The sequence below is a fragment of the Penicillium citrinum genome (assembly GCF_028827155.1).
Source record: "Penicillium citrinum strain IBT 23319 chromosome Unknown utg000003l:1.0-4596430.0:1.0-4598250.0, whole genome shotgun sequence".
Classification (NCBI taxonomy): Eukaryota; Fungi; Ascomycota; class Eurotiomycetes; order Eurotiales; family Aspergillaceae; genus Penicillium; species Penicillium citrinum.
The window spans coordinates 4,181,606-4,205,335 of NW_026622688.1; the positions used below are offsets into that span (position 1 = coordinate 4,181,606).

General features: G+C 48.6%; 10 protein-coding genes across 10 annotated transcripts; 5 read left to right on the plus strand and 5 right to left on the minus strand.

The window, feature by feature from the left end:
* Window positions 1-129: 129 nt before the first annotated feature.
* Window positions 130-2,745, plus strand: N7469_004797 (uncharacterized protein; the record flags this gene model as incomplete). The annotated part of the gene is made up of 4 exons (XM_056643717.1): window positions 130-141; window positions 225-1,123; window positions 1,186-1,245; window positions 1,458-2,745. The coding sequence occupies 4 exons, from the start codon at window positions 130-132 to the stop codon at window positions 2,743-2,745; spliced, it is 2,259 nt and encodes a 752-aa protein (XP_056503129.1).
* A 211-nt stretch (window positions 2,746-2,956) lies between these two features.
* On the minus strand, window positions 2,957-4,177 carry N7469_004798 (DUF453 domain protein; the record flags this gene model as incomplete). Its single annotated transcript, XM_056643718.1, has 1 exon — window positions 2,957-4,177. The coding sequence occupies one exon, from the start codon at window positions 4,175-4,177 to the stop codon at window positions 2,957-2,959; it is 1,221 nt and encodes a 406-aa protein (XP_056503130.1).
* Window positions 4,178-5,273: 1,096 nt separating this feature from the next.
* Window positions 5,274-5,736, plus strand: N7469_004799 (alpha/beta hydrolase; the record flags this gene model as incomplete). The annotated part of the gene is made up of 2 exons (XM_056643719.1): window positions 5,274-5,403; window positions 5,426-5,736. The coding sequence occupies 2 exons, from the start codon at window positions 5,274-5,276 to the stop codon at window positions 5,734-5,736; spliced, it is 441 nt and encodes a 146-aa protein (XP_056503131.1).
* A 1,410-nt stretch (window positions 5,737-7,146) lies between these two features.
* On the minus strand, window positions 7,147-7,928 carry N7469_004800 (RraA family protein; the record flags this gene model as incomplete). Its single annotated transcript, XM_056643720.1, has 3 exons — window positions 7,147-7,416; window positions 7,489-7,818; window positions 7,875-7,928. The coding sequence occupies 3 exons, from the start codon at window positions 7,926-7,928 to the stop codon at window positions 7,147-7,149; spliced, it is 654 nt and encodes a 217-aa protein (XP_056503132.1).
* Window positions 7,929-8,424: 496 nt separating this feature from the next.
* On the minus strand, window positions 8,425-9,669 carry N7469_004801 (uncharacterized protein; the record flags this gene model as incomplete). Its single annotated transcript, XM_056643721.1, has 3 exons — window positions 8,425-8,861; window positions 8,916-9,208; window positions 9,263-9,669. The coding sequence occupies 3 exons, from the start codon at window positions 9,667-9,669 to the stop codon at window positions 8,425-8,427; spliced, it is 1,137 nt and encodes a 378-aa protein (XP_056503133.1).
* A 368-nt stretch (window positions 9,670-10,037) lies between these two features.
* pex14 (putative peroxisomal membrane anchor protein (Pex14)) lies at window positions 10,038-11,449 on the minus strand (the record flags this gene model as incomplete). The annotated part of the gene is made up of 5 exons (XM_056643722.1): window positions 10,038-10,805; window positions 10,864-10,948; window positions 11,006-11,261; window positions 11,342-11,348; window positions 11,417-11,449. 5 exons carry the CDS (start codon window positions 11,447-11,449, stop codon window positions 10,038-10,040), a joined length of 1,149 nt encoding a protein of 382 aa, XP_056503134.1.
* A 375-nt stretch (window positions 11,450-11,824) lies between these two features.
* Window positions 11,825-14,079, plus strand: N7469_004803 (kinetochore-associated Ndc80 complex subunit NDC80; the record flags this gene model as incomplete). Its single annotated transcript, XM_056643723.1, has 2 exons — window positions 11,825-11,869; window positions 11,926-14,079. The coding sequence occupies 2 exons, from the start codon at window positions 11,825-11,827 to the stop codon at window positions 14,077-14,079; spliced, it is 2,199 nt and encodes a 732-aa protein (XP_056503135.1).
* Window positions 14,080-15,239: 1,160 nt separating this feature from the next.
* On the plus strand, window positions 15,240-16,105 carry N7469_004804 (uncharacterized protein; the record flags this gene model as incomplete). Its single annotated transcript, XM_056643724.1, has 2 exons — window positions 15,240-15,320; window positions 15,389-16,105. 2 exons carry the CDS (start codon window positions 15,240-15,242, stop codon window positions 16,103-16,105), a joined length of 798 nt encoding a protein of 265 aa, XP_056503136.1.
* Window positions 16,106-16,651: 546 nt separating this feature from the next.
* N7469_004805 (uncharacterized protein) lies at window positions 16,652-19,930 on the plus strand (the record flags this gene model as incomplete). Its single annotated transcript, XM_056643725.1, has 1 exon — window positions 16,652-19,930. One exon carries the CDS (start codon window positions 16,652-16,654, stop codon window positions 19,928-19,930), a length of 3,279 nt encoding a protein of 1,092 aa, XP_056503137.1.
* Window positions 19,931-20,790: 860 nt separating this feature from the next.
* Window positions 20,791-23,606, minus strand: N7469_004806 (Zn(II)2Cys6 transcription factor; the record flags this gene model as incomplete). Its single annotated transcript, XM_056643726.1, has 3 exons — window positions 20,791-22,956; window positions 23,018-23,129; window positions 23,230-23,606. 3 exons carry the CDS (start codon window positions 23,604-23,606, stop codon window positions 20,791-20,793), a joined length of 2,655 nt encoding a protein of 884 aa, XP_056503138.1.
* Window positions 23,607-23,730: the final 124 nt, after the last annotated feature.

The window sequence follows — 23,730 nt, forward strand, 5'->3', positions numbered from 1 at the left end:
AAGAATATCTCCAAAAGATTATGTGATTTCCCGCAGAACTGACGTTCGCCGAGAAAAAAAAGGGCAGCGCGGGGGGAAATCTCCGATTCTTTTCCTTCCCCTCCTTTGCCTAACAACATCAATTCAATCATGCACATTTTGGTAATTCCCCTGGGAGATTCTTGATAATCTGATATTTCCAAATCTATCAAATGTCAAAGAGATTTTATTAACACAAGGATTAGGTCACTAACGACGACGGCCCGCCGTCGAATCAGTCCTCGCCGTATGTGCATTCCCTCGTACATTCGCTCCAAGCCGCGGGGCATAGGGTCTCGGTTGTTCTGCCTCACCAACAACGATCATGGATCGGAAAGGCGCATATTGTAGGCGCATCGGTAAAGCCAACATACTTTCGACCAGGTACTTTGCATCAAGAGGATGGGACCGTTCACCATCTACCGCGAGGAAGCAATGGAGAGCCAGATGACGGTGGTGATGAATGGATCTTGATTGACTCGACACCCGCAAGCTGCGTCCAGGTCGGCTTGTACCATTATTTTGAGGATCGTGGACCAATCGATTTGGTTGTCTCGGGGCCCAATTATGGTCGCAACACCACGGCGCTGTTCGCCATGTCAAGTGGAACTATTGGTGCTGCAATGGAGGGTGCTGTGTGCGGCAAGCGTTCGATCGCACTATCATATGCCTTCAGCTCTCGCAATCATGATCCAGTCGTTATTGCTGAGGCATCAAAGCACTCTGTCAAGTTGATCGAGTATCTATACGCTAACTGGGGCGAGAAGGTTGATCTTTACAGTGTGAATGTTCCATTGGAACCGGGCGTGAGTCAAAACAAGGTCCTTTATACAAGTATGCTGCAGAATAAGTGGTCGTCTGGTAGTTGCTTTGAAGCCACTGATCCCGATGCGTCTGAAGATCCTGAACTTCAAGAGCAGCGGTTACGTATTGAAAGTGAGATGATGGCTGGGAAGGGACCGGCTCCGGCTCAACCTCAAGGGAATCAATCCGGACTAAAGCACAAGCATTTCAAGTGGGCGCCAAATCTTTCAGATGTATACCGAAGTGTTGAAGAGAATGCTCCTGGAAATGACGGCTGGGCCGTCAAGGAGCAGATGACCAGGTAAGCTTCGAACCCTGCATATGTTGCAGTAAGATATCTGACATTGTATTCCCTGCTTCTAGTGTGACACCTCTTCAAGCAAGTTTCATGCATGCACCCAACATTTCGGGCGAGATCAAGCTGTGAGTGGATAGTCTGGCATGATGGCTATAAACGTTTTGTCTCAGATATATATGGGGTCCATACACTTTAGATATCTGGCTTAGCTGATAGACTTCATGCTTCCCTTTTCCCATTTGCATTTTACGTTTTACGCTTCTGTCTTTTCATCATTCTACTTGAGTTCTCCTCGCGTTTCTTTGTGCAGTGGTTCTGATAGAAGTGGTCCTTGTAGATCAGATAGCCAGCAACTAACGGTGTATTCCATTGTCGACTGTGACGACCCTTATGTGCAGGAACTCGTGGAGCAAGCATTGACTCGCCGACTTGGAGGCAAGGCTCGTTCTCAACAAATTTCTGATATCTCCGAATTGCCTGATTCATCTACACCCGTATTCCAATACCGAGAATATGAGCGCCTCGACTTCGAACACATCATGTGCCGACCATCAACATCTCTCTCCTGTGCATATATCATTCGAAAGGCCTTGATCCGCAAGCACTACCTTTCCAACACCGTGGCGAACTGGATTTCCAAGAACCCAGACAGTATTCTGCGACACCACTTCAAGCCAGCCTTTGATTTCGAGCTGGACTACGCCGAGTTCCTCGACGAGGCTTTGTTGGAAGCTTATGAGTTACGTGAAAGCATGGCAAAGAATGAAGAGCGAAATGAGGCTGAAAAGGAATGGTGGATTCTCAAACCTGGTATGAGTGATCGAGGACAGGGCATTCGTCTCTTCAGCAGCGAAGATCAGTTACGCGAAATCTTTGAGGAGTGGGAAGAAGATTCAGATGGCGAGGAGAGTGGTTCTGAACATGATGAAGTTCCAGAAAAGACGCCCGAGTCTCACGATGATGGTATTGTTACTTCTCAGCTGCGTCATTTCATGGCACAGCCATACATCGATCCTCCGCTTCTTCTGCCTTCATCTTCCAACCGCAAGTTCCATATTCGTACATATGTTCTTGCAACAGGTTCATTGCAGGTCTACGTTTTCAAGGAGATGCTTGCTCTCTTCGCCGCGAAATCCTACTGCCAACCTCATGAAGAAGACGATGAAATTAAGGATCTGGCTCGCCACCTGACCAACACATGTTTCCAAGAGGGCGGTAGCTCAAATGAGGGCAGCGTGCGCCGCTTTTGGGATCTGGATCTCCATGTTCCGGGTCTATCTGTTGACTGGAAGGAGAAGATCTTCGAGCAAATATGTGCTGTGACTGGCGAGGTCTTTGAGGCTGCGGCTCGGGGTATGATGGTTCACTTCCAAACATTGCCTAACGCGTTTGAGCTGTTTGGTGTTGATTTCTTGGTTGATGCTTCTGGTGATGTTTGGCTTCTAGAGTTGAATGCCTACCCAGATTTCGGACAGACTGGTGAAGATCTCAGGGAGATGGTTGTTGGAAGATTGTTCGAGGAGACGGTTGATGTTGCTGTGAAGCCGTTTTTCGGACTCGGATCGAATGATGGCAAGGGCGATTTGAAGTTGGTCAAGGATCTAGACCTGGGCAGACGGAATTAAAAGTGAACTAGCGATTACTCTATTGCATTGGGGGGTGGGTATATAGATAGGCGTTGAGAGGGGAAAAGAGACGGTGTCATAGAAACATAAAAGAGAAATTGTTAAGTGTGACAGGATTGAATTTTAAGATACACTTGGGCACCTGGTATTTGACGTACCTAGGTTCCTGATTATTACTGTCATTATCATATACAAATCTCTGGAAAGTCTTTTACGTAGATGCATTTTCAGCCTTCCAAAAGATGCGGCCTTCGAATAACCGACGAGCTGTGCGAAACACTGTTCCAGAGAACAATGTACCATCATCACCAAAGTTCGCCCCAACTAACAGGTTACCACTGGCATGACCAATTGTGATGCCCGCTTCGTCAATAGCAGGCTTGCCTGCAACAACACCTGCGACGGTACTATTAGGTACTCGAGCTGCAGCCGCCAACGCCAGAGCAACAGTGATTGGCACAGCTTTATGCGGCTGTCCTACTGAAAGAGCACGAGCCAGGAGGTCTATTTGAGTAGATGTTTGGCTTTGTGATATATCCCGCTCATCAGAGGCCGATGGAGCTGCAACGACGCAAATCTTCGGGATGCTGCCAGGTACAGCTGCAAGTGACTCTGCAAGACCCATCTTGACACCAGCTTGTCGACGAATAGAATCCAGCCGTAAAAGCAGGTCCGGATGCGTGTTGATCTCATCTGGCGTTAGGTTACCCTTGACACCAAGGTCAGATGCACGGACGAAGACACATGGATTCGCCACGTCAATACAAGTTGCCGGTAAATCGTCGATGATATCGACGGAGTTACCTGTTGGTAGAAGTTTTCCCGTCGCTGAGCCGGCTGGATTTATGAAGTCTAGTTGGATTCGGGCAGCTGAGCCTGCAACCCCATCAATTGTGAAGTCTCCATTTGCCGCAGCTTCACCGTCGACAATAGGGAATGAAGAGTGGATGATTTTGCCGCTATTTGTATTGTGAATGCGCACCGATACGGATTCCACGTCCTCCCCATCCAGGGGGAATAGCTGTGCATCAACGGCAAAGGGTCCAACTGCGCTAATCATATTTCCACAATTACTCGAGTAATCAACATCGTTATTCTTGATCCCAAGGGATACAAAAGTATAGTCGACGTCTGCATCGCGGTGACTGGACTTGCCTACCACGCAGATCTTGCTGAGACTGGAAATTCCGCCTCCTAAGCCATCAAGCTGACGACCATATGGATCTGGGCTACCGATGACCCCTCGGAAGATCGAGTCCCACTGTTTCCGGTCATGTGGGAGGTTATCTCGCTTGAAGAATACAGCTCTAGATGTTCCGCCACGATAGTAGGCTGCTGGTAGGCTGTTTTGCTTCGTGCGCGTCATTATTGTGCGCTTGATAGAGGCCATTGGGCTCCGTGTTTGAAGCAAGGAGGCCTTTGAGCTGAACATAGTGTTATATGTGCCACCCGTCGTTCATAAATGTAGAGTTTGAATGGCCTTGAGCTTCCAGGTGGTGCGGTAGTTGGCAAAGATCCGATTATCGGAGATGGAGTATGCCCGTCGCGGGTGCGCGCCGTGCATCCGGGGTATTCCTGTCCATTTGGACTATATTAGATGGTACGAATGTCAAGACTAGATCTGAGAAATGAAAAAATGCTAATATGACCCATTAGCATTAGTATATACATATATTCAATATTTTTGGAAATGAATTCAAGTTTCCGCCAAGTCGCAACCGGTAGATCTTCGGGATACTATCTACTCATCATTCGTACCAGTATGAGGGCTATGTATCGTAATAGTACGATGTTGGTATATTTCCGAATCCCCCATAGCGGCAGATGGCTCATCAAATAGGTACATATCTACGTATCGACAAGTCTACTCGGGAGTATGTAGAATCATCAAGCCAAAGGGTTGTCTCTGTCAAGCTATCTTTTCCATATGTCCAACTCCTTGATGATCATTGGATGTTCTAAGTGATGGGAACTGATATCGATGCGATATCAGACGGCCTTTTTCTGGATCACTCATTGAGCCCCATGGGGCATTTTGGTTTTGTAGAGACCCGAATGAAGTGCAATTGATTCGATGGTGAGATCCGATAATTTAACTTCTATCCCCCGGAACGGCAACGCGGGGTCTGGGGTTAATGGCTGTTATAAATGCTGGTATACGACAATACGACAACGACTATGTCCGATGCCCCAAATTTGAGACAAGTTATGGTCAATTTCATCTTTTGATTGGGTGGTTTCTTAGCGCACTAGTGTAGAGACCTTTATTCCTTTCCGGCTCGCTTCATACTAGCCGATCAGTAGCTACAAGGTCGGATACACTAGCATGAAGTATGTATCAGTGACAATTAAAAGAATTCACATTTAAAGCTTAGTTGCGCCTTTTTTTGGTGATGTAGCTGATATATGTCCTCATTTTTCTCTCTCATTCCTTGGATATTCATATTAAAACACGCAACGCAGTATAGATCAGTATATAAAAGCCTAACAAGATGACAGTGGATCAGTCCGAGTCCTAAAATTTGAACATGGATCAACCTACACTTCTCTTCATTCCTGGAGCTTGGCATGCGGCCGATGGATTCGAGGATGTTCGCGCCTCGCTGGCATCGCGCAAGATCAAAAATCCTACCATAGCTCTGTTGCTACCGTCCATTGGTGCTGAGCCTCCAAAAAAAAGGTCTTGCGGACGATACTCTACATGTTCACAATGAGATAGAGAAGCTTGTTGAACAAGGCAAAAAGGTCGTTGTTATCGCCCACTCTTCTGGCGGGATGGTGGGCGCTGGAGCTGTGAAAGGGCATTCGTGCTCCGAGAGGAAACAAGAGGAAAAGAAGGGCGGAGTTATAATGTTGGTTTATATGGCTGCATTTGTTTCTCTGAAAGGTGGTAGCCTCTTGGGTATGCTCGGTGGTAAGTATTTTACCATGGATAAAAGTACCGATATGTTAGACTCTCAGTATCGCCTTGGGGAACTTGAAAGAGTTTAATTTCCTAAGAGATCCCAGGGAGACTATGTTACTTCTTCAGGAGAATCTGAAATTGTCTATCACGGCCTTTCCCCCCCAGGATCAAGAAAAGTGGATATCTAAGCTCATACACACGCCTCAAGCCTACTTCGAGGATGCTGTCATGCATGAACCGTGGCATACTTTACCCTTTATGTACAATTTTTTTCGAAGACGATCGAGCAATCCCTATTGCCGTACAAGAATCCATGGCCGGGTTACTTGGTGATTATAGCCAGTTTAGAGTTGAAACGTCTCACTCTGAATTCCTGAGCCAGTCTGGGAAAGTCGCTAAAGGCTGCGAGCTAGCTGCGAAGATAGGGCTGGAAAATAGTGCAACATATTGAAATTTGTACAAGGGACCTCCCTTATTAACAGTCGATTTGGCAATCAAAATTGTAGATAATCACGGTGCCAATGTCATGCTATTGTTAATATAGATGATTTATAAACAAGCCTTTGAAAATAATAACAAAAACGGGAGAAAGGAGACAATTCAAGACCAATCATCGGTATATCAAATAGTAACTCCTTAAATATTCCATACGGGATGGTCAAGAATTTGGAATAGCGTAAACATGACTCAGAATATAATATCATAAATTTATATGCCGTTGGAATAGTTCCTAGTCCATCAACACTCTCAGCCGATGCCAGCTCAGTACTATGTATACTTCGGCAGCTAAAAGTAGCCCGTCACCGCCTGCCCGTCCCGCGCAAAACAATTTTCGGGGCTTGGCCTATCCTCCTCAACCACCCTACGCCATCCCTCTCTATGCCACGGATGCTGCGTAGGTTCTTTTGGATGTTGTGGACAGTCAGAAGTCAAAAGTTTCCGTTTATCGGCTGTACATCTTTGTATATGCAGCTATGGCTCATGCTCATATAATCATTATTGGTTGATAATTACATCAAACAGCATCATTGGTCTAGTGGTAGAATTCGTCGTTGCCATCGACGAGGCCCGTGTTCGATTCACGGATGATGCATTTCTTTTTGCACTCCAACATATCATCTTCCTGTTTCACCCACTATGTATTTCTTTTCTTTTTGCTGTTATTTTCAGGGCAGAATAGGTCAGGGAGTCGAAAGGTAGGCCCTTAATGGTCGTCTGGCTATTAGACGCTGGAGTCGATCTGAGTGAGAAGAATCCTCGAATCAGGGATTAGAGGAATGTGTATGAGACTTGATATGGCTCTAAAGTCTACACCATCTAAATTCGCGGTGTACTGTTCCAACTGAATGTGGAAAGTCTTTTTGAATGATTTGTGTCATCCCAATGGCTGAATGTGTACTACTAGGAGCTTGTATCTATCAAAAGAAATTTACTTGATCGAATCGGCGTCACAGATCCACTCTGAAAATAATACATCAGACTTCTGTCTATCAAGTCTATTTCCGTAGCCGCTTGATAGTCGGGCCCATGGGTTCACCAGCCCGCAGCGCCTCCATGGTCTTCTCATCGATCTCAAACCGTTCTTGGCAGAGCTCAACAACCTGTTCGGTCAGAGAAGGGGGAACAACGACGACTCCATTTTCATCACCGACGAGGATATCTTCGGGATAGATCCAAAGGTCACCGCGAAATTGTAAAGGGACATTGATTTCCGATGCACGCGTGAAGGTGTTCGATCCAAGAACAGACGTTCCTTTTGCGAAGACCTATTCCTGTTGTGAGAAATGGACCCATTGTGTTTCAACTCATAATCAAGTCGAACGAGAATATTGACTTACTGGGAACTTCATATCGATGTGCTCCTGCGTATCACGAATGCGGCCATCAACCATCACGCCCAATGCGCCAAGTTTCTGTGCACGAGTGGACATGAGGCCGCCCCAACATGCCGAAATCAGACCCTTGGGTTGCTGGATGTACATGATATGGCCCTCCTTATTAGCATCGGCGAAATGCATTGGCGGTGTTGGGCCAGGACTATTTCCCTCGACCATTTTCACTGTAATGGCCGGTCCATAGATGCTGGTGCCACCGCCTGGTGAGTGCATGTTGAGGCCATCTAGAAATCCACCATAGGGGTGTTTCAATTTCACAAGCGCGTCACCGATCTGGATGTTCCATCAGACTTTGTTTATCATGGGAGGATGATGGTTTGGGGGCCTACATCACATGTAGTGAATCTTTTAAGGCCCTGCAGGGCCTGTGCGATCTTACTCATTCTGTATGCTGGGGTAGTTTCAAAGAAGAAGCTCGTTGCAATTTGTGGGGAAAAGTTTAGACCGCGTGGGTCACGTCTTCCCGAGGTTGTAGTATGACCGGGGGATGCTGGTATTTTAAGCGGAATATCAATGATTGTATTGATAGATCGATCACTCATCAATTTACAACTGGACATTGGGGATGATGCTTCTTCTGCTGCACGGCATATATTATGGATATAGCCTAGGTGGACTAAATTATATTCAGGACCATAGTCCGAGTATATATACATATTTTAAGCACACGTTTTCGGAATCGAAAGCCACTGGCAAGTAATGCCAATTCAAAATTATGAATAACTAGATCAACCTAATCTCTATGTAAGGGCTTACATAGGACTCTCCTCGTACAGGCCAGTTTCATCCTTTACAATTTCTGCTGAGCCAGGCGCAGCTACCTACTCGATAGTCGAATATTCCCTCGAACACAGCAACTTAATATATTGGAATATATTTTCAACCGAATCGCTGCTTCGCCAAAGCCTGAAGCCAGCCGATAGTTTCATCTTCTTTTTCGCGATATTTTTGAATACGCTCTTCTCGCTCCGCAGCACGCGCGCGCAGGATCTCCTCCCTGCGAAGCTCCCGTTCATTCTTCTTCCTCTGGTCTCGCTCTTTCTCCTTCTTGAGACGCGCCCATTCGCTATCCCCAGCACCCATAAGCTCCTCGTCAGGCGCGGCTTCAGGCGATCCACCCCTCGCCTGAGCGAATGCCCGGTTCGCCGCTGCGGCTTCCCGGCGCTTCTCCAGCTGTCTCTCTCGCGTACCCGGCTCGGCACGCGGTGCGACTTCATCTTGTAAGTGTCGAAGCTCTGCTTTGTGAGAGCGAACCTCAGATCGATATTGATCTTGTGATTCCTGGCGAGCAGCAATTGCATCCTCGATTGCAGATTCTGGGGGGGAGAGTTAGCTATGATTATCAGCCTACAAGAATCAAGGAAACTCACCCCTTTTAAGCTCGAGATCTTGCATATTCGGTATGGTTGGCCCAGAATATGCAGCTCCTCTTACTGAACCTGGTCGTGGAAGAGTTGGTCCATATTCATCATCGTCCTCGTCCGCCTCGTCGTCTTCTGCAGTTGGAATTTCGCCAGTGGCTTCATTGTCCGCTGAGCGTCCACGATTATAATCCGGTGAGGGCCGACCTCCACCCGAGAATGGTTCTGCCTGGTTCGCATTATCCTGCGCTCTTTTTAGAGTTGCAGGATCATACCATCCTTCCGCGAGTTCACCGCGATTCCTGGACAATTTAGCAAATGGGTATCAATCATTACGGGGGTGAATTCCGACAAACCATTTCCCAGTAAAGCTCTTCCACCGTCCCTTAACTTCGTCTTCCTTGAGTTCTTCAATAAGTATTCCTTTCTGTATATCTAGATACATGGCGAACATCGGCTCGTATGTCTCAAGATCCCGTCGGCCCAGCTCTCGGGCCTGGTATGGGAGTATCACGGGCGCTGTGGGCTGCTTGTCTCGTCTATCATGGCGATCGCTTGTGCGCTCGTGTCCTCGGCCCCTGCCATGCCGACTGTGGCGCTCTGATCGGTGTCTATGGGATCGGTGTGGGGAGCGAGAGCGCGAATGGTCGCGGTGACGGTGACGATGGGAATGCGAACGCTCGTGTCGACTGCGATGATGTTGTTCGGCGCTATGCGCGTCAGAGAGATGTGAACGGTGCGAAGATGGACCCGGGGATGGCATTGTCGTTAAATACTTTGCGATGGTCGAGTTTGCAAAAGGTTGACCTTTCAATCGGGTTGAAGTAGAACTCCACTCTGATGGAGCTTGCGCTTATCTCTTATCAACTGGCCGTCCCACAGTCTCCAGTGCAAATAACCTACCTCGGTAGGGACCATGGTGAAATTGATTCTATTAAATTTCTATTGAAGATATTGCAAACTATTAGCACGTTTAATATGCCCTCCTCGATAAATCTACTGGATATTACTACTGCATTACTAGACCATGGGATGATGCGAGTCAAGCAAAGAATTGAAGAAGGCCAGTTATGATAAATACATCTAAGCGAAGAGATATACAATGTGTCGTTCAATCTATTCGTTCCTCCCTTAACTTGGGGGTGCAGCCTGCTCATTACTCGAATCAGCTGGCTTGTCACCGGCGGGAGCAGGGCTCGACTGAGAGGAGCTCTTGGAGCGATTGGATGCCGCCATCTGCCAAGCTGGAATAGAGGCAGATCGGCCGAGCTTCGAGAGGGGACTGTCTGAGTTCTGAGGAGTCGATGCAGCGGCTGGTGCGGCAGGGGCGGGAGTAGGCTCCTGTTCGGCCGGGGTGACGGTGGGTTGAAGAGCATTCAGCGACGGAGTACTAGCGGAGGTATCCTCAGCAGTCGCCCGAGGTGCAGCCACTGGGGTTGAGACTTGTGCTTGGGATGGGGCGGGAGTCGGGCTTGGGCTGCCAACAGTTCGACCACCGGCGGGAGCAGCACCACTGCCACCAAGTCGGTTACCCAGCAAGGTCTTCAAGCTCTTAAGCTCAGATCCAAGCTCCTTCAGTCGATTCTCATTGCCCTCCCGAGCGCCCTCAAGGGCCTTGGGAATCGCGTCTTTCAATGACTTCACCTCGTCACTAATCCGGCGAGTTTCGTCATCTCTCCGGCGCGAAGATGTCTTCAGATCCGAAACAAGGTTTTCCACATCCTTAAGAGCTGCATCCAGACGTTCGGTGCGAGCATCCTCGGCAGCTTTCAGGGCTGCGGTATCTGTTGAAAGCTGATCAATCAACCCAAAAGCGCGTGTAAATTGCTCGTCGATATTCTCTTTATCCTGTTCCAGTTGTGGAGGGGTTGGAGGAGCAATCAGCGGAGCGATATATCGCTAGAGAAGCAACCGTTAGTCCAGCAATCGCAGCCCAGAAAACACATTTCATGCATACCTTGCCAACGAAATACAATCCATACCCCACTCCACCCATTACAGTTGCCATGATAAACCAGTCTCTCCAGTCTCGTTTAGGTGGCCTGGGATACGATCAGTATGCGGGTTTCGGGAGGCAAGCCGAGCGGGGTTGGACCTACTCCGGTGGCGGCTGCCATTGACCATATGGGGGATAGCCATATGGCTGAGGTGGTTGTGGTTGAGGTCGATAAGCGACCTGTTGTGAAGGGTAACTTTGCGATGAGGTTGCAGCACCGGTAGCCGCAGCTGCAGCGGACGGGTCCTCGCCAGCCCGCGCTAAAGCGACGTCGACTTCTTCCTGTGTCAGGTTCTTGGATTGTAGGAATGCGACTCTCTTCTCAATAGGCGACGATGCTACTGATGGATCCTGTAGGACTGTTCTCATGTGTCAGCATCTAAGTTGCGAGCCATGCACCATGTGCCATATGCGGTCCATTGGGTTTACCCCGACGTACAAGTCACCTGGAGGAGATCCTGTTAGCCGCCATTATAGGAATTAACTGGAAGTGAATAGCATGGTATATACTCACAGCTGACGCGATCAGCTCCTCACGGGGAGCCATGATGAATGGGTGTCGACTGCGATGGGGAGAATGTAGAAGGAAAGAGGACGCAGGGGAACGACCGTCATCGGCAATCGCCGTGGACCTCGGAACACACGACCGCCAAGACTTGAACCTTCCCCAGACCGAAGGTCTCGTGACAGTCGGATGAAGAGTTTCACCGGCTCCCGATACCGCCTACCAGAAGCAGAAACAGCCCGCTCTTGTTTACATTTGATCTGCGCCCAACTTGCTGCAAGATAACAAGTTCCCCCTCCTCGAGGAATTTGTGTGCGCGCGTCTGGGTTGCATTCAAGAACTTAGACCATTCTCATTTTTCTTTGCTCCTCTTGAGAACTTGTATCCTTCCGCCGCTATCGCGGCTTCTTATTCACCATGTCTCAAGATACTGGATTGTTTAGTATCAAGCGCCCTCGCGAGGTATGGAATTTATCATAGCTGTCGCAAATTGGTTTACTGGCTAACACGTAATGAAGACGCTTGGAAGTGTTCAGAATTATTCGTCTATCCCTCAGCCTGCGTCTGCCATGAAGCGTACCAGCTCTATTGGCTTCAATAACCCTCCGTTCACGTCTGGGCATACACGGAATTCCTTGTTGAACTCGGCAAGCCGACCGCAACAACCGAATTTCATGCGCGCATCCTCCGGTGGTCCCTATGGCCCAGAAGCCGGTCTTTTATCTGTTCGCCGATCTGTATCGAGTAATATGTTCCATGGGGCCAGTTCCGGTCGCCAGAGCTATGCGCCAGGTTCTCTACCGGCTGCTTCTGCGCCGCAGAACGTGGGACGCAGAAGCAGTGTATTCTCGCGTCCTTCGACTGCTGGGCCTATGTCGCACCAATCTTTTTTCACACAGGTACCTTCGGCAGCTGGAGTCCCAAGGGACCCGCGACCGCTTAGAGACCGATCTTTCCAAGCTCGAATTGGACAAGAATTATTGGAATACTTGACCAACAACAAATTCGAGTTGGAGATGAAACATACCTTAGGCCAAAACACCCTTCGCTCACCTACCCAGAAGGATTTCAACTACATCTTCCAATGGCTCTATCATCGTATTGATCCGGGCTACAAATTCCAAAAGGCTATGGATGCAGAAGTCCCTCCGATTCTCAAGCAGCTGCGTTATCCCTACGAGAAGGGCATCACGAAATCCCAGATTGCGGCAGTTGGTGGCCAGAATTGGTCAACCTTCCTTGGTATGCTGCACTGGCTGATGCAGTTGGCGCAGATGATGGACCGTTACCACGAGGGAGAGTATGACGAAGCATGTGCCGAAGCGGGTGTTGACATTATTGGTGATCGTATCATCTTCCGTTTTCTTACTGGTGCCTACCATGACTGGCTCCAGGGAGGTGAAGACGAGGATGATGAGGTCGCAGAACAGCGATTGGTGCCTCACATCGAGAACATGTCACAGGAATTTGCGCGCGGTAATGAACGTTATGTACAGGAAATGGAGGCCTTGGAGACCGAAAACCAGACTCTCCGAGAGCAAATAGAGGAGTTGGAGAAAAACACGCCGGACCTGGCCAAATTGGACAAGCACTTCCGGATCTTGGAGGACGATAAACGCAAATTCGAAGACTACAACCAGAATGTACAGGGAAAGATCGACAAGTACGAGACACGGAACAACTTCCTGGACAGCGAAATTCAGAAAACAGATTCGGAACTTCAAATCGCGGAGGCTGAGCGGGCTGAGCTTCAAGCTAGTGTTGATCGCCAGGGTATCACCATTCAGGACATTGATCGTATGAACACTGAACGGGAACGCCTTCAAAAGAGCCTTGAAGATACCCTAGCCCGTCTCGAGGAAACGCACGCCCGCGTGATGGCGAAAGAAGCAGAGGCGAGCCAGAAGCTCGAAGATCTTGAGCAGATTGTGAAGACATATAACACTCTAGGGTATCAGAATAGCCTGATTCCCGAATCTGCCGAGAATGCCAAAGGCCAAGATTATGAGCTCACTCTGAACGTCAATGAGAACAATTTCTCGGCAAGCCAGATCGGCGGTGCCTCAAACCGCATCTCCTCAGATGGAGATCGATTGCTGGCGGAGCCTTTCACAGGCTATCACCCTGCGCATCTACTGAATTTGGACCTTCGTGGCTCGATCCGGAACAGCCTTCAATCTCTCCGAAAGGAAATTAATGAACGACGAAAGCGCGGTGTTGACGAAGATCTAGAACGTCGCAATCTACTTGACAATATTAAGGAGGCCATGGACGAAAAGAGAAGCGAAGTTGAGGCCTTGGAACACCGACGTCGGGCAGCCGACGAAGAATTCGAACGTACTAAGGAAATAACCACCACTCAGAAGCTGGCGTCAGACGCCCAAATTGAGAAGATGGAGAAAGAACTTGCTAAAATGCGGGCAAATCTAAGTGATAGCGTACAGCTTATGGAGCAACGCGAGATGAATACCAACATCGAGTATGAGCAACTTACACTCCGGGCGAATGCGCTCCGGGAGGAATTGCATACCAATGTGGAGACGATGCTCAACGATGTCATCCGATTCAAGGTTCATGTTCAAAAGGGCTTGGAGGATTACGAGAGTTTTGTAGTCGATGAGGTGGAACAGGAACTTGGAGGCGATGCCTCAGCCGGGGAGGAAGAGCTATGAATATCCACGAGTGATGAATTTGGCCGGGTTGCTTGCGGGTTGGTCTTGTGTTAATTGAGCCCTTGTTGCTTTTGCTTGGTTTCGTTTTTTTTCCCCCTTCCCTACTATGCCTGCTTTTTTTTCGCTAAACATATCTCATGTATGTACAATACCCCAAACAATAAGGATGATACTCTTGCCGACATAAGGGACGCGCAATGCCTTGCGGGCCAAAGTTGTTGCAGGTCATTAGCCTGAGACCTGTGGCGTTTCTCTTCTGATCTTTTCGCTCTTTTTTCTCTCTAGATTCAGCCCTTTTTCCCATATCAGTCGTATAGCTGGTGTCGCCGTAGTTTGACACGCGCCGAATTAGGGCTCATACTAAGGCTGATCCGGGAGACATCAACTCTCGCATCAGCATTAAGCGTGCTCACCACAATTGCGCCCTCGTATCATCCAATAAAACCTCCGCGTTAAGCCGGTATTCGACGCCATTGCTCAATCTGAAGCAGATGGCAGGTTGATCGACGGGACGACGTGTAAGCTTCTGTGGAGACCAACACACGTTTCAGCTTTTCCTCCTCTCTCGGATTAACGCATTCGCCTAGCACCAGCAAGCGTCCCAGCAACTTGAATGCCGCCTGTCGCGCCATCTACTTCAGAAACCCTGATGCATCACCCTTTGTTTTCCGGTTGACCCCTGCGTCGGCTTCTTCTGATTGCACCAATGCGCAGGAGACACTGGTATGGCTGGACCATCGTCGCTCTCGATCGTCGCTAGATTCGACAGATGCGTCGAGGATTGGACTCTTTGAAACCACTTTACTTTATTCTAATCTCTATAGTTCCCAACGCCAAAATCCCCGTCTGGATGTCTTGGTTCTGTCTAGTGGCGGAATTGAGTCATTGTGCTCGGGAATTCCGCCAGATAGACATCATGTCCCGTCTCAGATGTCATGTCACAAATGTCAAGGCTCTGTAAGGACATAGGGGAATCCCTCTATAAAGACTCTTGCAATCACCATGGGAATTCCTTTTGATCACAGTGCTGTGCGCTTACTTTCTTTTCTACCAACTTGAGAAACTCTTGTTACTGAGTGACTTCAGCCATTCATTCTTTTTAACATATATTTTCATTCCGATTCTTGTCCCTCGTTAGACTCTAAAAACTCTATATCAAGATGAAGTTCAACATTGTTCTCGGTCTCACCACCATCCTCTACATGGCTCCCAATGCCGTGGCCTGGAACCTGCCCGCCGCTGTACGTGCTCACACTGATATCTATTTACGAGCCATCCTTATTCACACGGATGCTAATCTCTTCTATAGTTAGTCGGCAACAATCGACTGGAGGCCACTCCTACTGCTCAGCCTTCTGGCGGTGTTGAGCCTACCGGCACTTTGCCTACTGGAACCTTCCCCAGCGGTGGCTTCGGCGGTGCTGTCCCAAGTGGTGGATTTGGTGGAGGTGCTGCTCCTAGTGGTGGCTTCGGAGGTGGTGCTGCCCCCAGCGGCGGATTCGGTGGTCACCATGGCCACCATGGCCACGGCGGTGGTGAGGCTCCTTCGGGCAGCCTTCCTACCGGCGGACCTCAGCCCAGCGGTGGAGCTAGCAGCTTCGAGGGAGGTGTCAGCCTCATTGGCGGAGAGAGTGGTGAGGGAGAAGGCCAGGGTAATGGTGGTGAAGCCCCTGTCCCTACTGCTGCTTCCTCTGGCGCCCCCTCTGGCGCCCCCTCCGGCGTTCCCTCTGGATTCCCTGGCGGTGGCTTTGAAGGCCAATCTAGCTTCGGCAGCGCCTCTCCCCTGCCCCTACTGGATCCTCTGTCCCTAGCTTTGGCGGCCAGGGCCAGTATGAGGGTGAAGGCGGAAACCAAGGAAATGGTCAAGGCTTCAAACGCTTCCACGCTCGCCAGATCCGTCCCATACAGGCTTAGATCTCCCATGGGCTATTTGTGCTCGTTTGTGGCATTCTCACTGCCTTCAACATATAGATTAGATTATGTATGCCTATGGCTGCTGGCTCAGCTCCAAAGCAAAAAAAAGTAGTCAATCTCGCAAATCAAGCAATCACTCGGAGTGTCCTCTAGAATCTTTATACCGAGAAGATCCAAGGCCCTGGTATAGCTAGGTAAATGTTCTATAAGACTTTAAATTGATGAATTTGGCCATAGTTTGGCTTGAACTAGGCATAGAGACTCCAGGGCCTCCCCTCTATATCCTGAATATGCTCTTACTAAGAGCACTTTGCTGTTTTCAATGAATTCTTTTATTGCTTTCTCTTCAAAACACGCGAGGAAAGGTCGAAGTAAATATGCGCGCTCTCATTGGCTACTCCATTGATCGCTGACTAATCTATCGAGCACCAAATTTCCGCCGGACTCTTTCTGCTCGACGACCATCCAACTATTATTTCCGGTCGACATTGGAGGTGGATTTGGATAATTTTGTTCTCAGAGCAAAATCCGGAAGTGATCTGAACCCCACCGCCCAATCATGCGAAACTCCTAATCGAATCGATATGCGCCACGCCATATTTACGCCCACAAACTTCGAGATTCATCCGCTCGCGCCTTTCAGGCTCGCCGCCGTGTCATGATAAGGTCCCAGCGCCCCGGCCGTCTTCTTCGACTTGGCCGTGGGCCTTGTACTCCTCGTCCCCTCGTGTCTTCATACCCTTCACTGTCCTGTGTTCATGCGCGATACGCCTCCACGAATAAACGCAGACTGACGCTGGAAGAGTACAAGCTCGTCTGCAATTACACCGATCTAGCGGATTCACCTATCAGTCTGAAGAATCGCAACCCAGATGCTTGGATACCATTTCTAGTGTCATGTTTGAAGCCGCCACAGCAGACGCAGCAATCTGCGACCCCAACTGGCTCAACCAAGACCCTCTTCCAACATGTCGATGATCTCAACCGTGGCCATGCTCTGATGAGCTATTTGTGGCTGGCGAAGAGCTTCAGGGGCATGAATCTCCTGGCGCATATGGGATTTGAGCTAGGGCAATGGTCAACCGTGAACACGCTACTCAGCGAGTTGATTGACACTTACGAAATACTTGCTCCCTACACAAAGCTCAAGAATGCTGCCGCAGATCTTGAGTGGTCCCTGAAAGGTTCTAATATGACTTTGGATGATATATCATATGAGCGACTCTCAGCAGCCCAAATTGCAAATATAAAGATGCCTGCGTCCCATCTCGATCTCAATGTCACCACGAGACGCCCTGCGGTGGAAAGCTTTGCGGACAGGCTACTAGGCTCAGTATTATTACACCTCGGATCACTGGTATTGGCAGCCGCAGATAGGTCTCCAAGTGATCGCAAACTCGCGATGTCTTGTGTGTTTCGTACTCTTGCTCGTTTGCACCATCTGGGCCTGATATCCGACAACGTATACCAGTATCATCCTGCAGACCCCGATCAAATCACTTTCAGACCCCCCGGCTTGAATCTCTTGTCGAGCCATATTATGACTGTTCTTTCAGATGCCGCGTGGCTCGAGCATGAATCTTCACTTGCAAATTCCGCTACTGAAGCTGGAGAGGAGCCACCGTTCCTTCCGTTCAATGTGGGATTTCGGGAACTTGGCCCGGAGATCTGGTTAGAATTGATCTTATGGTGCTGCGTCGAGCATGGATTTTCTAAACAAGGCGCTCTTTTGTTAAGAGACATGGCCACACGAAATGACGATCATGCGTGGAAAGTTGCGAGCTGGGAGCCTCTGGTGCGTGCTCTTGACGTGGTCCGTCAAACTGATATCAGTACGGAAGAGTCTTGGCGAGATCCAGAAAGTGACAAACCCCCTGTGATATACAAAGGTCGCGAACGGCCCCCATTCAATGGTCTGGGTCGGCGGACCATCAGCACACAAGTTGTTGCATCTTTAAGGGACATGCTGTACAACAAATCTTTCGTTTCCGTTGGGACCACCGGGATGTCTGCTGAGGAATTGTTGACCCTTTCGGCATCTGCCCAGAACCTCCTAGAGTCTGATACAAAGAAGACCAAAGGGGAACCCAGATTAACCAACAGATCGACGAATTGGAACTTCAATCGGATGCTTAATTCCGGCGGTTTTCTCCCCGAAAATGACCCAATAGCCTTTGCGAAGCTCCTACGATCCACTCAAAATGTCGTTCCACCCTGGGGTGGAGAACCGATTCCTACAGACGAACGACTCAATGAGATCACGAGAGCACAAATATACGATGAAACAGCTGCCATGTCTGGACTCATCCAACAGAGCATCAGACTTTCTGCCCGCAAAAAACAAGCAGGTGCTGCATTTTCCGGATATGAATGGCTACAAAAGGTTGTAGATGCAAGCAAGTCATATCACATCAGAGCGTTCTTGGAAAAGTTCAACCAATATGAAAGCCCAAATACCGCCTTCTTTCAGTCTCGACAACCTGATCCGAGTATGGCCCAATCTTCTCTTCCACAAATTCAAAATGTGGTGATGGCCGATCTGCTCGATCTAATTACCGCTTGTCGAGCATTTGATTTTGGAAACTGGCTTCTCTTCAACGACGATATCGATGGGCCCGCAATTTCACAGTCCTCCTATGGTGACCAAGCCATTGCACCGTCGATACTTCGCTTTGCAGCTGCGACACAAAATAAAGAACTTTCTGACAGAGTTGTTTCTTCCCTTGGCACACCACTTACCACCAACACTCTCAAAGCCGTGATCAACTTACACATATCAGTGGAATCTTGGGACCGAGCACTTTTAACATTCAACTACCTTCGCGACTACAGGGCGAAGTCCTGGGGTTTTAGCAACATCACCACATTAGCAGCCAAGATCATCACACTGGATGCATCTATACAGCGTAAACTGGCCAGCGGGCTTCAATCCCCAAAAAAGGACCAAGAAAGCCTCGCCAAAGCGATTGACATTTTCACGCGCCTCTTCCGAGGAGAATTTTCCACATCTCCAAGTCAGAGTGAGCGCGTGAGTGACTTCCAGCGGATAGTACTTCGACGCCTTTGGCCGTTCTTCGAGGTGGTTCCTGGTCCGATTTATAATATTCTCAAAAATGCCGGCATCGGAAAGTCCTTGTCTCGTGACAAGACCTTCCAGATTCCCCCGAACTCTTTCCAGAGTCTCTTATCTGCAGTCGTAGATAATTACGGCAGTAAGGCAGGTAAACGGCTATTCGATGAATGGTGTCTCAATACACCCACCCCCGATCAACTGCGTACAAAATCTGGTGGTGTCATCAGATTGCCAATGGCTACTGAGCGAAAACATTACGAAACTTCCGGAGACCGCAACTTCAACGCTACATGGCATGAACATGCGCAAAGCAAGTTGGTCATCCCAGACTTGAACACCTATCGAATTCTCGCACAGGCTGCTTATAGGGAGTATGAGCTTGAACGGGCCCAGACTCAAGCGACGCAAACCCGGCAGAAAATGTCTTCCGTCCTTCCATCTTCATCAACGCGGGCGTCTCCGCTTGTCTCGCCACGTTCATTCCTCAAATCCTCCCATCAAAATCAGGCCCAGGCACCAATTCACAAGTCTGAGTCCAGTCAAAGTGTCATTCCACCTGCAACAGATGCAGAGGCCCTTCTTGACTTCTGCGTGGGAAAGTTTCTCCAGGAAAACATGGAAGAGTGGGCAATTGAGCTGGAGATACCAGGATACTTAGCACTCATGCGGTTCCGCGGTGCACTCAGTAATGAATCCTTCTCCCCTCCTAGCCACGTCAAACAAGCTCAAGACAAGTCATGGATGCAATCGCTGTTGGCTCGCAAGAACAAAGTCTCGAAAGTTCACCGGAACACGCGCAATCCAGGAGAGCCGAACAATACTTCGCAAAATGAATTTCAGGGAGAAACTTCGACGAAGTTTTGAAAGTTGAAATGAGATTTTCGTCTAGGTCATCTCGGCGTTGAGCCTGCTAAGGCAGATTACTGCTGTCTCCGTTTTATTTGAGGCTAGCTTTTGTACATTATATCTTTGTCAACTTGACCGGACATACATATACCCTTCCGCATCTGGTCATCATGTACCACTACCCAATGTTTTTAGTTTCTTTGCATAATAGAGATCCAAGTGGAATCAAACTAGAATACCCAATAGTATATTTACTACAAGCCTTCAACTACAGGTACACTGCTGTACGACGAGTAATAGTAGTACAAATAGAATAGGTTTGAATGTAAGGCCAGCCTAACATTGAGATAAAAAAAAAACCAAAAGCGTGACATCGAGATCTCAGATATCCGGTGAAGATTCCCCCCGAACAAATAATCATGACCAACAAGAACAGAGAAGAAACAAACACGAATCAACCAACGCCATTCGAAATTCCCCTTTATATATCAAGACCAGCACATCCATGACCTCCCAATTTATAGTAGCGCGCCTTTTTAATTCCACCGCTTTGACGAATGATTGGTCAAGAGTGCGGGCATTTGAATAAGTAGAAATCATGATAGGATAGTAGAGCAGACATAGATGTTCAAAAAGGACAGAAGATAGAAAAAGTTCAAAGGTTACACGGTAAACTTGTTAAACAAGTATCCAATGATCAAGAACGAGTTCAATAATGAAGAGGGAAAGAAAACAAGATAAGAAGAGATGGAAATTAGCAACCAGACTCTGAAGAGAAGAAAGACAATAATAGGTTAATGATATCGGCTCAGAAGATAAGAATGAAAGAAAATAGAGAGGATGATTTGACGTTGATAAATCATGATACTTTTTGCCTTTTAGACAACATCATTTCCATCAGCTCTGTCCCATCGATTATCATCGTTGTTGTGAGGGAAGAATGACCGGATGAATTCACCACTTATAGGGTCATAAGGGAAATACAGATCATCCGCGATTTGACCATCCGTTGAGACAGAATTCATGGGATCTGAGTCGGGGATATTTGAGAAAGCAGGATAATTATAATTTTCACCTCCAAGCTGGTAGGGTTGGCTTAGATGATTGGTGAGTGAGAGGTCTTCCAGATAAGGACCCCACATATTTCCGTTATTCATTTCGGTCGAGAAGTTGTTTTGATGGGTGCTATCTGTAGACTCGAGGGTGGATGTTGGGGCGGGTTGGTAGGCGTTTGATGGTACGTCGGATGTATCGAAGCCCATGCCGGTTGCGAGACGGCGCAGACCGATATCACAGAGTTGCCAGGCTCGTCTGGAAGCAACACTGTGTTCGGACATGGCGTAGAGCCAGCGGACGGACTTTTTGGCTAACTCGATGAACCTTTGTTCGGCTTCTGGCATGTGAACGCTGCCGAATGAAAGCTCAAGTAGGAGGACTGTGGAGGCTTGCATGATATAGTGGAGAACACACCACCAAGGCGCGGCTTCAAAGAGTTGAACGGCGTTTGGTTCATCTGGAATAAGCTCAAGCATTGACATGGCTGATTCTAGAGTGACCACGGCCATTTCATGGCTGAAGGTAGACCTATCTGCTGGATTCTTTTGTCGTGCATCACGTCGGCAGAGACATGGACGACCTAAAGTAATTCGAGCACTGTAGAAGTGTAAAGCTAGGGCAAGCTTGTAGCGAAGTCGTTCGGGGCCATCGTCTGTCTTTTGCTCGAAGTCAAGGGTAGATGGGATGCTTCTATACCATAGATCAATTCGAGATCGCAATTCACCAATGCGGTTCTCAATGTGCCTCCATGGTACCATCACACAGTCTGTTGAATATACTTTATTCACAATCTCCTGTGTAACGACAGACAAGTCACAGTAGTAGAGATGACAAAGGCCAGAATTGGGCTCAAGACTCTTCACCCAGGAGTTGTCTCTGTCTTGCTCTCTAGACTTGTGAGTAGCATCCTTGCCACCGGTTGGGTTGAGTGGCATATGTCGAACCCACGCACTGGCCATGACTTTATTGATTCTGTCATCCCGAAGGTGTGAGTTGTTAAGTAGTTCCGCTGGCCCGGGCTCCTGCAATTGGTCTTCTTCGAAAGGGAGCGGTAGGGGTGTGGTGCAAATTCCATCCAAGATGCATGTTGCCCGACCCGTCATTATACCTAGCATATGCTCGAAGGTATACAAACACCACCAAACTCGATAACGAGCCTCTTTGGAGATATTCGGCGTTGTCGGACTCGAGTTCTTCATGTTGATACCAAGAGTAATAGCAGACCGCACTGCTAGAGCGGAAATTCTCCATGCCCTGTTGATCTGGTCCGAAGCCAAGAGGTAGAAAGCAATGAGACCCTCGACTTGAACTTGTTGAAGATCTGGATGGCTGAACAAGATATCTCCGTTCATACTTAGTATCCTGGCTCGGGTCAAGTACAACAGATGATCCCTTTCCTCGCCTTTCCAGGGTGCTTCGATCAGGTGTGCGTGCTTGGCTGCGATAGCGAAAATCATATTCAAAATTGCCAGCCATTTATCACCGGGTTGGGCGTGACTGTCGAAGAAAGTTCGGTACTGAGAACAAAAGAGCGGGCGGTTGATGATTGGGAAGAATGGATGCACCGTTCGTAGGTAGTCATCGAACAACTTGTCTGCCAATTCACGAGGTGGCATGGCGTAGACATCCACCGGTTGGGGAACAGAAATGTCCATATCGTCTAAATGATAGTTGACAGCATGCAGGGCAAGATCATCGTCCTGACGTTTGCTTTGTCCTGGCTCCAAGGACCCCGCCATCCCTTTAGACCGATTTTCCGCCTCTCGTTGAAGCCTTTGCATCCAAGTGATCTCTGAATTTTTGCCCATGAATCCGGTAGCTCGCGAGTGTTCGGTTCGATTGAGATCCTCTTCCACGCGATCAATAGCCTCGAGCGAGCCAATAGATGAGGGGGAGCTCAAGTCGTCGGCGTCTCCAATGTCATCTTGTGGGGTGACGGAATGTGATGGTGCACTAGCGTTAGAGGAAGATTCGTTTTCGTTACCATACTGCGAAGATGTTAGATCACTGATGAACAACCCAAAATCTCGAGCCTCCAAAGTTACAAACCTTGTCCAGCAAAGCTTTGATACGATCCGCTGTTTTCGTCTCAACGTAGCTTCCCAAGTCCTTCAACAAATTCTCATAGTCAACCGCTTTCTCAGAGAGCCATTCGACTTGCCTAGATAGTTGTATCAGGAAACAAAATCCATCTCATCATGGGAGGCTAAGTGAGGACAGAAAAACGAGTATGTCTATGTGCCCTCATATGAACCACTTACTTTTTTGTCTTCTCCTTCCATCCTACCGGATACTGACACGATATGCGCAGTTCCCGGCATTGTCGACAAACAGGAGTATCGCCACTGCACTTAGACTTGCGCGATCTGCAAGATTCACAGGCGCGCGGGACTCGACGGCCATAGCGAGGGGCAATACCAGATCGCGAACGAGGGATGGCGACTTTAGCGGGGCCCGCAGAATCGGTCCGACTATTCGAGCCGAGTTTAGCAAGTTTCAAGGTCGAGGCGGAATCGGTGACAGATGCCGGTCTGGGTATCGCGATGGGTGTATTGTGGTCGATCGGTTCAGTTGGGAGTTCTTTCTGGGCGGAGAGTCCCTCGATCGATTGATTAGGAATCTGGTCGTCCGTCGTCATTGTTGCGGGGTGTTGAAGGGAGATTTTCGAAATCGAGAAAGAATGGAGGGGGATCCCGATACGGCTGATATGCGATGTTGAACAACCGAGCAGGGAGTCACTCGGGACTGAGGTGATGTTTTAA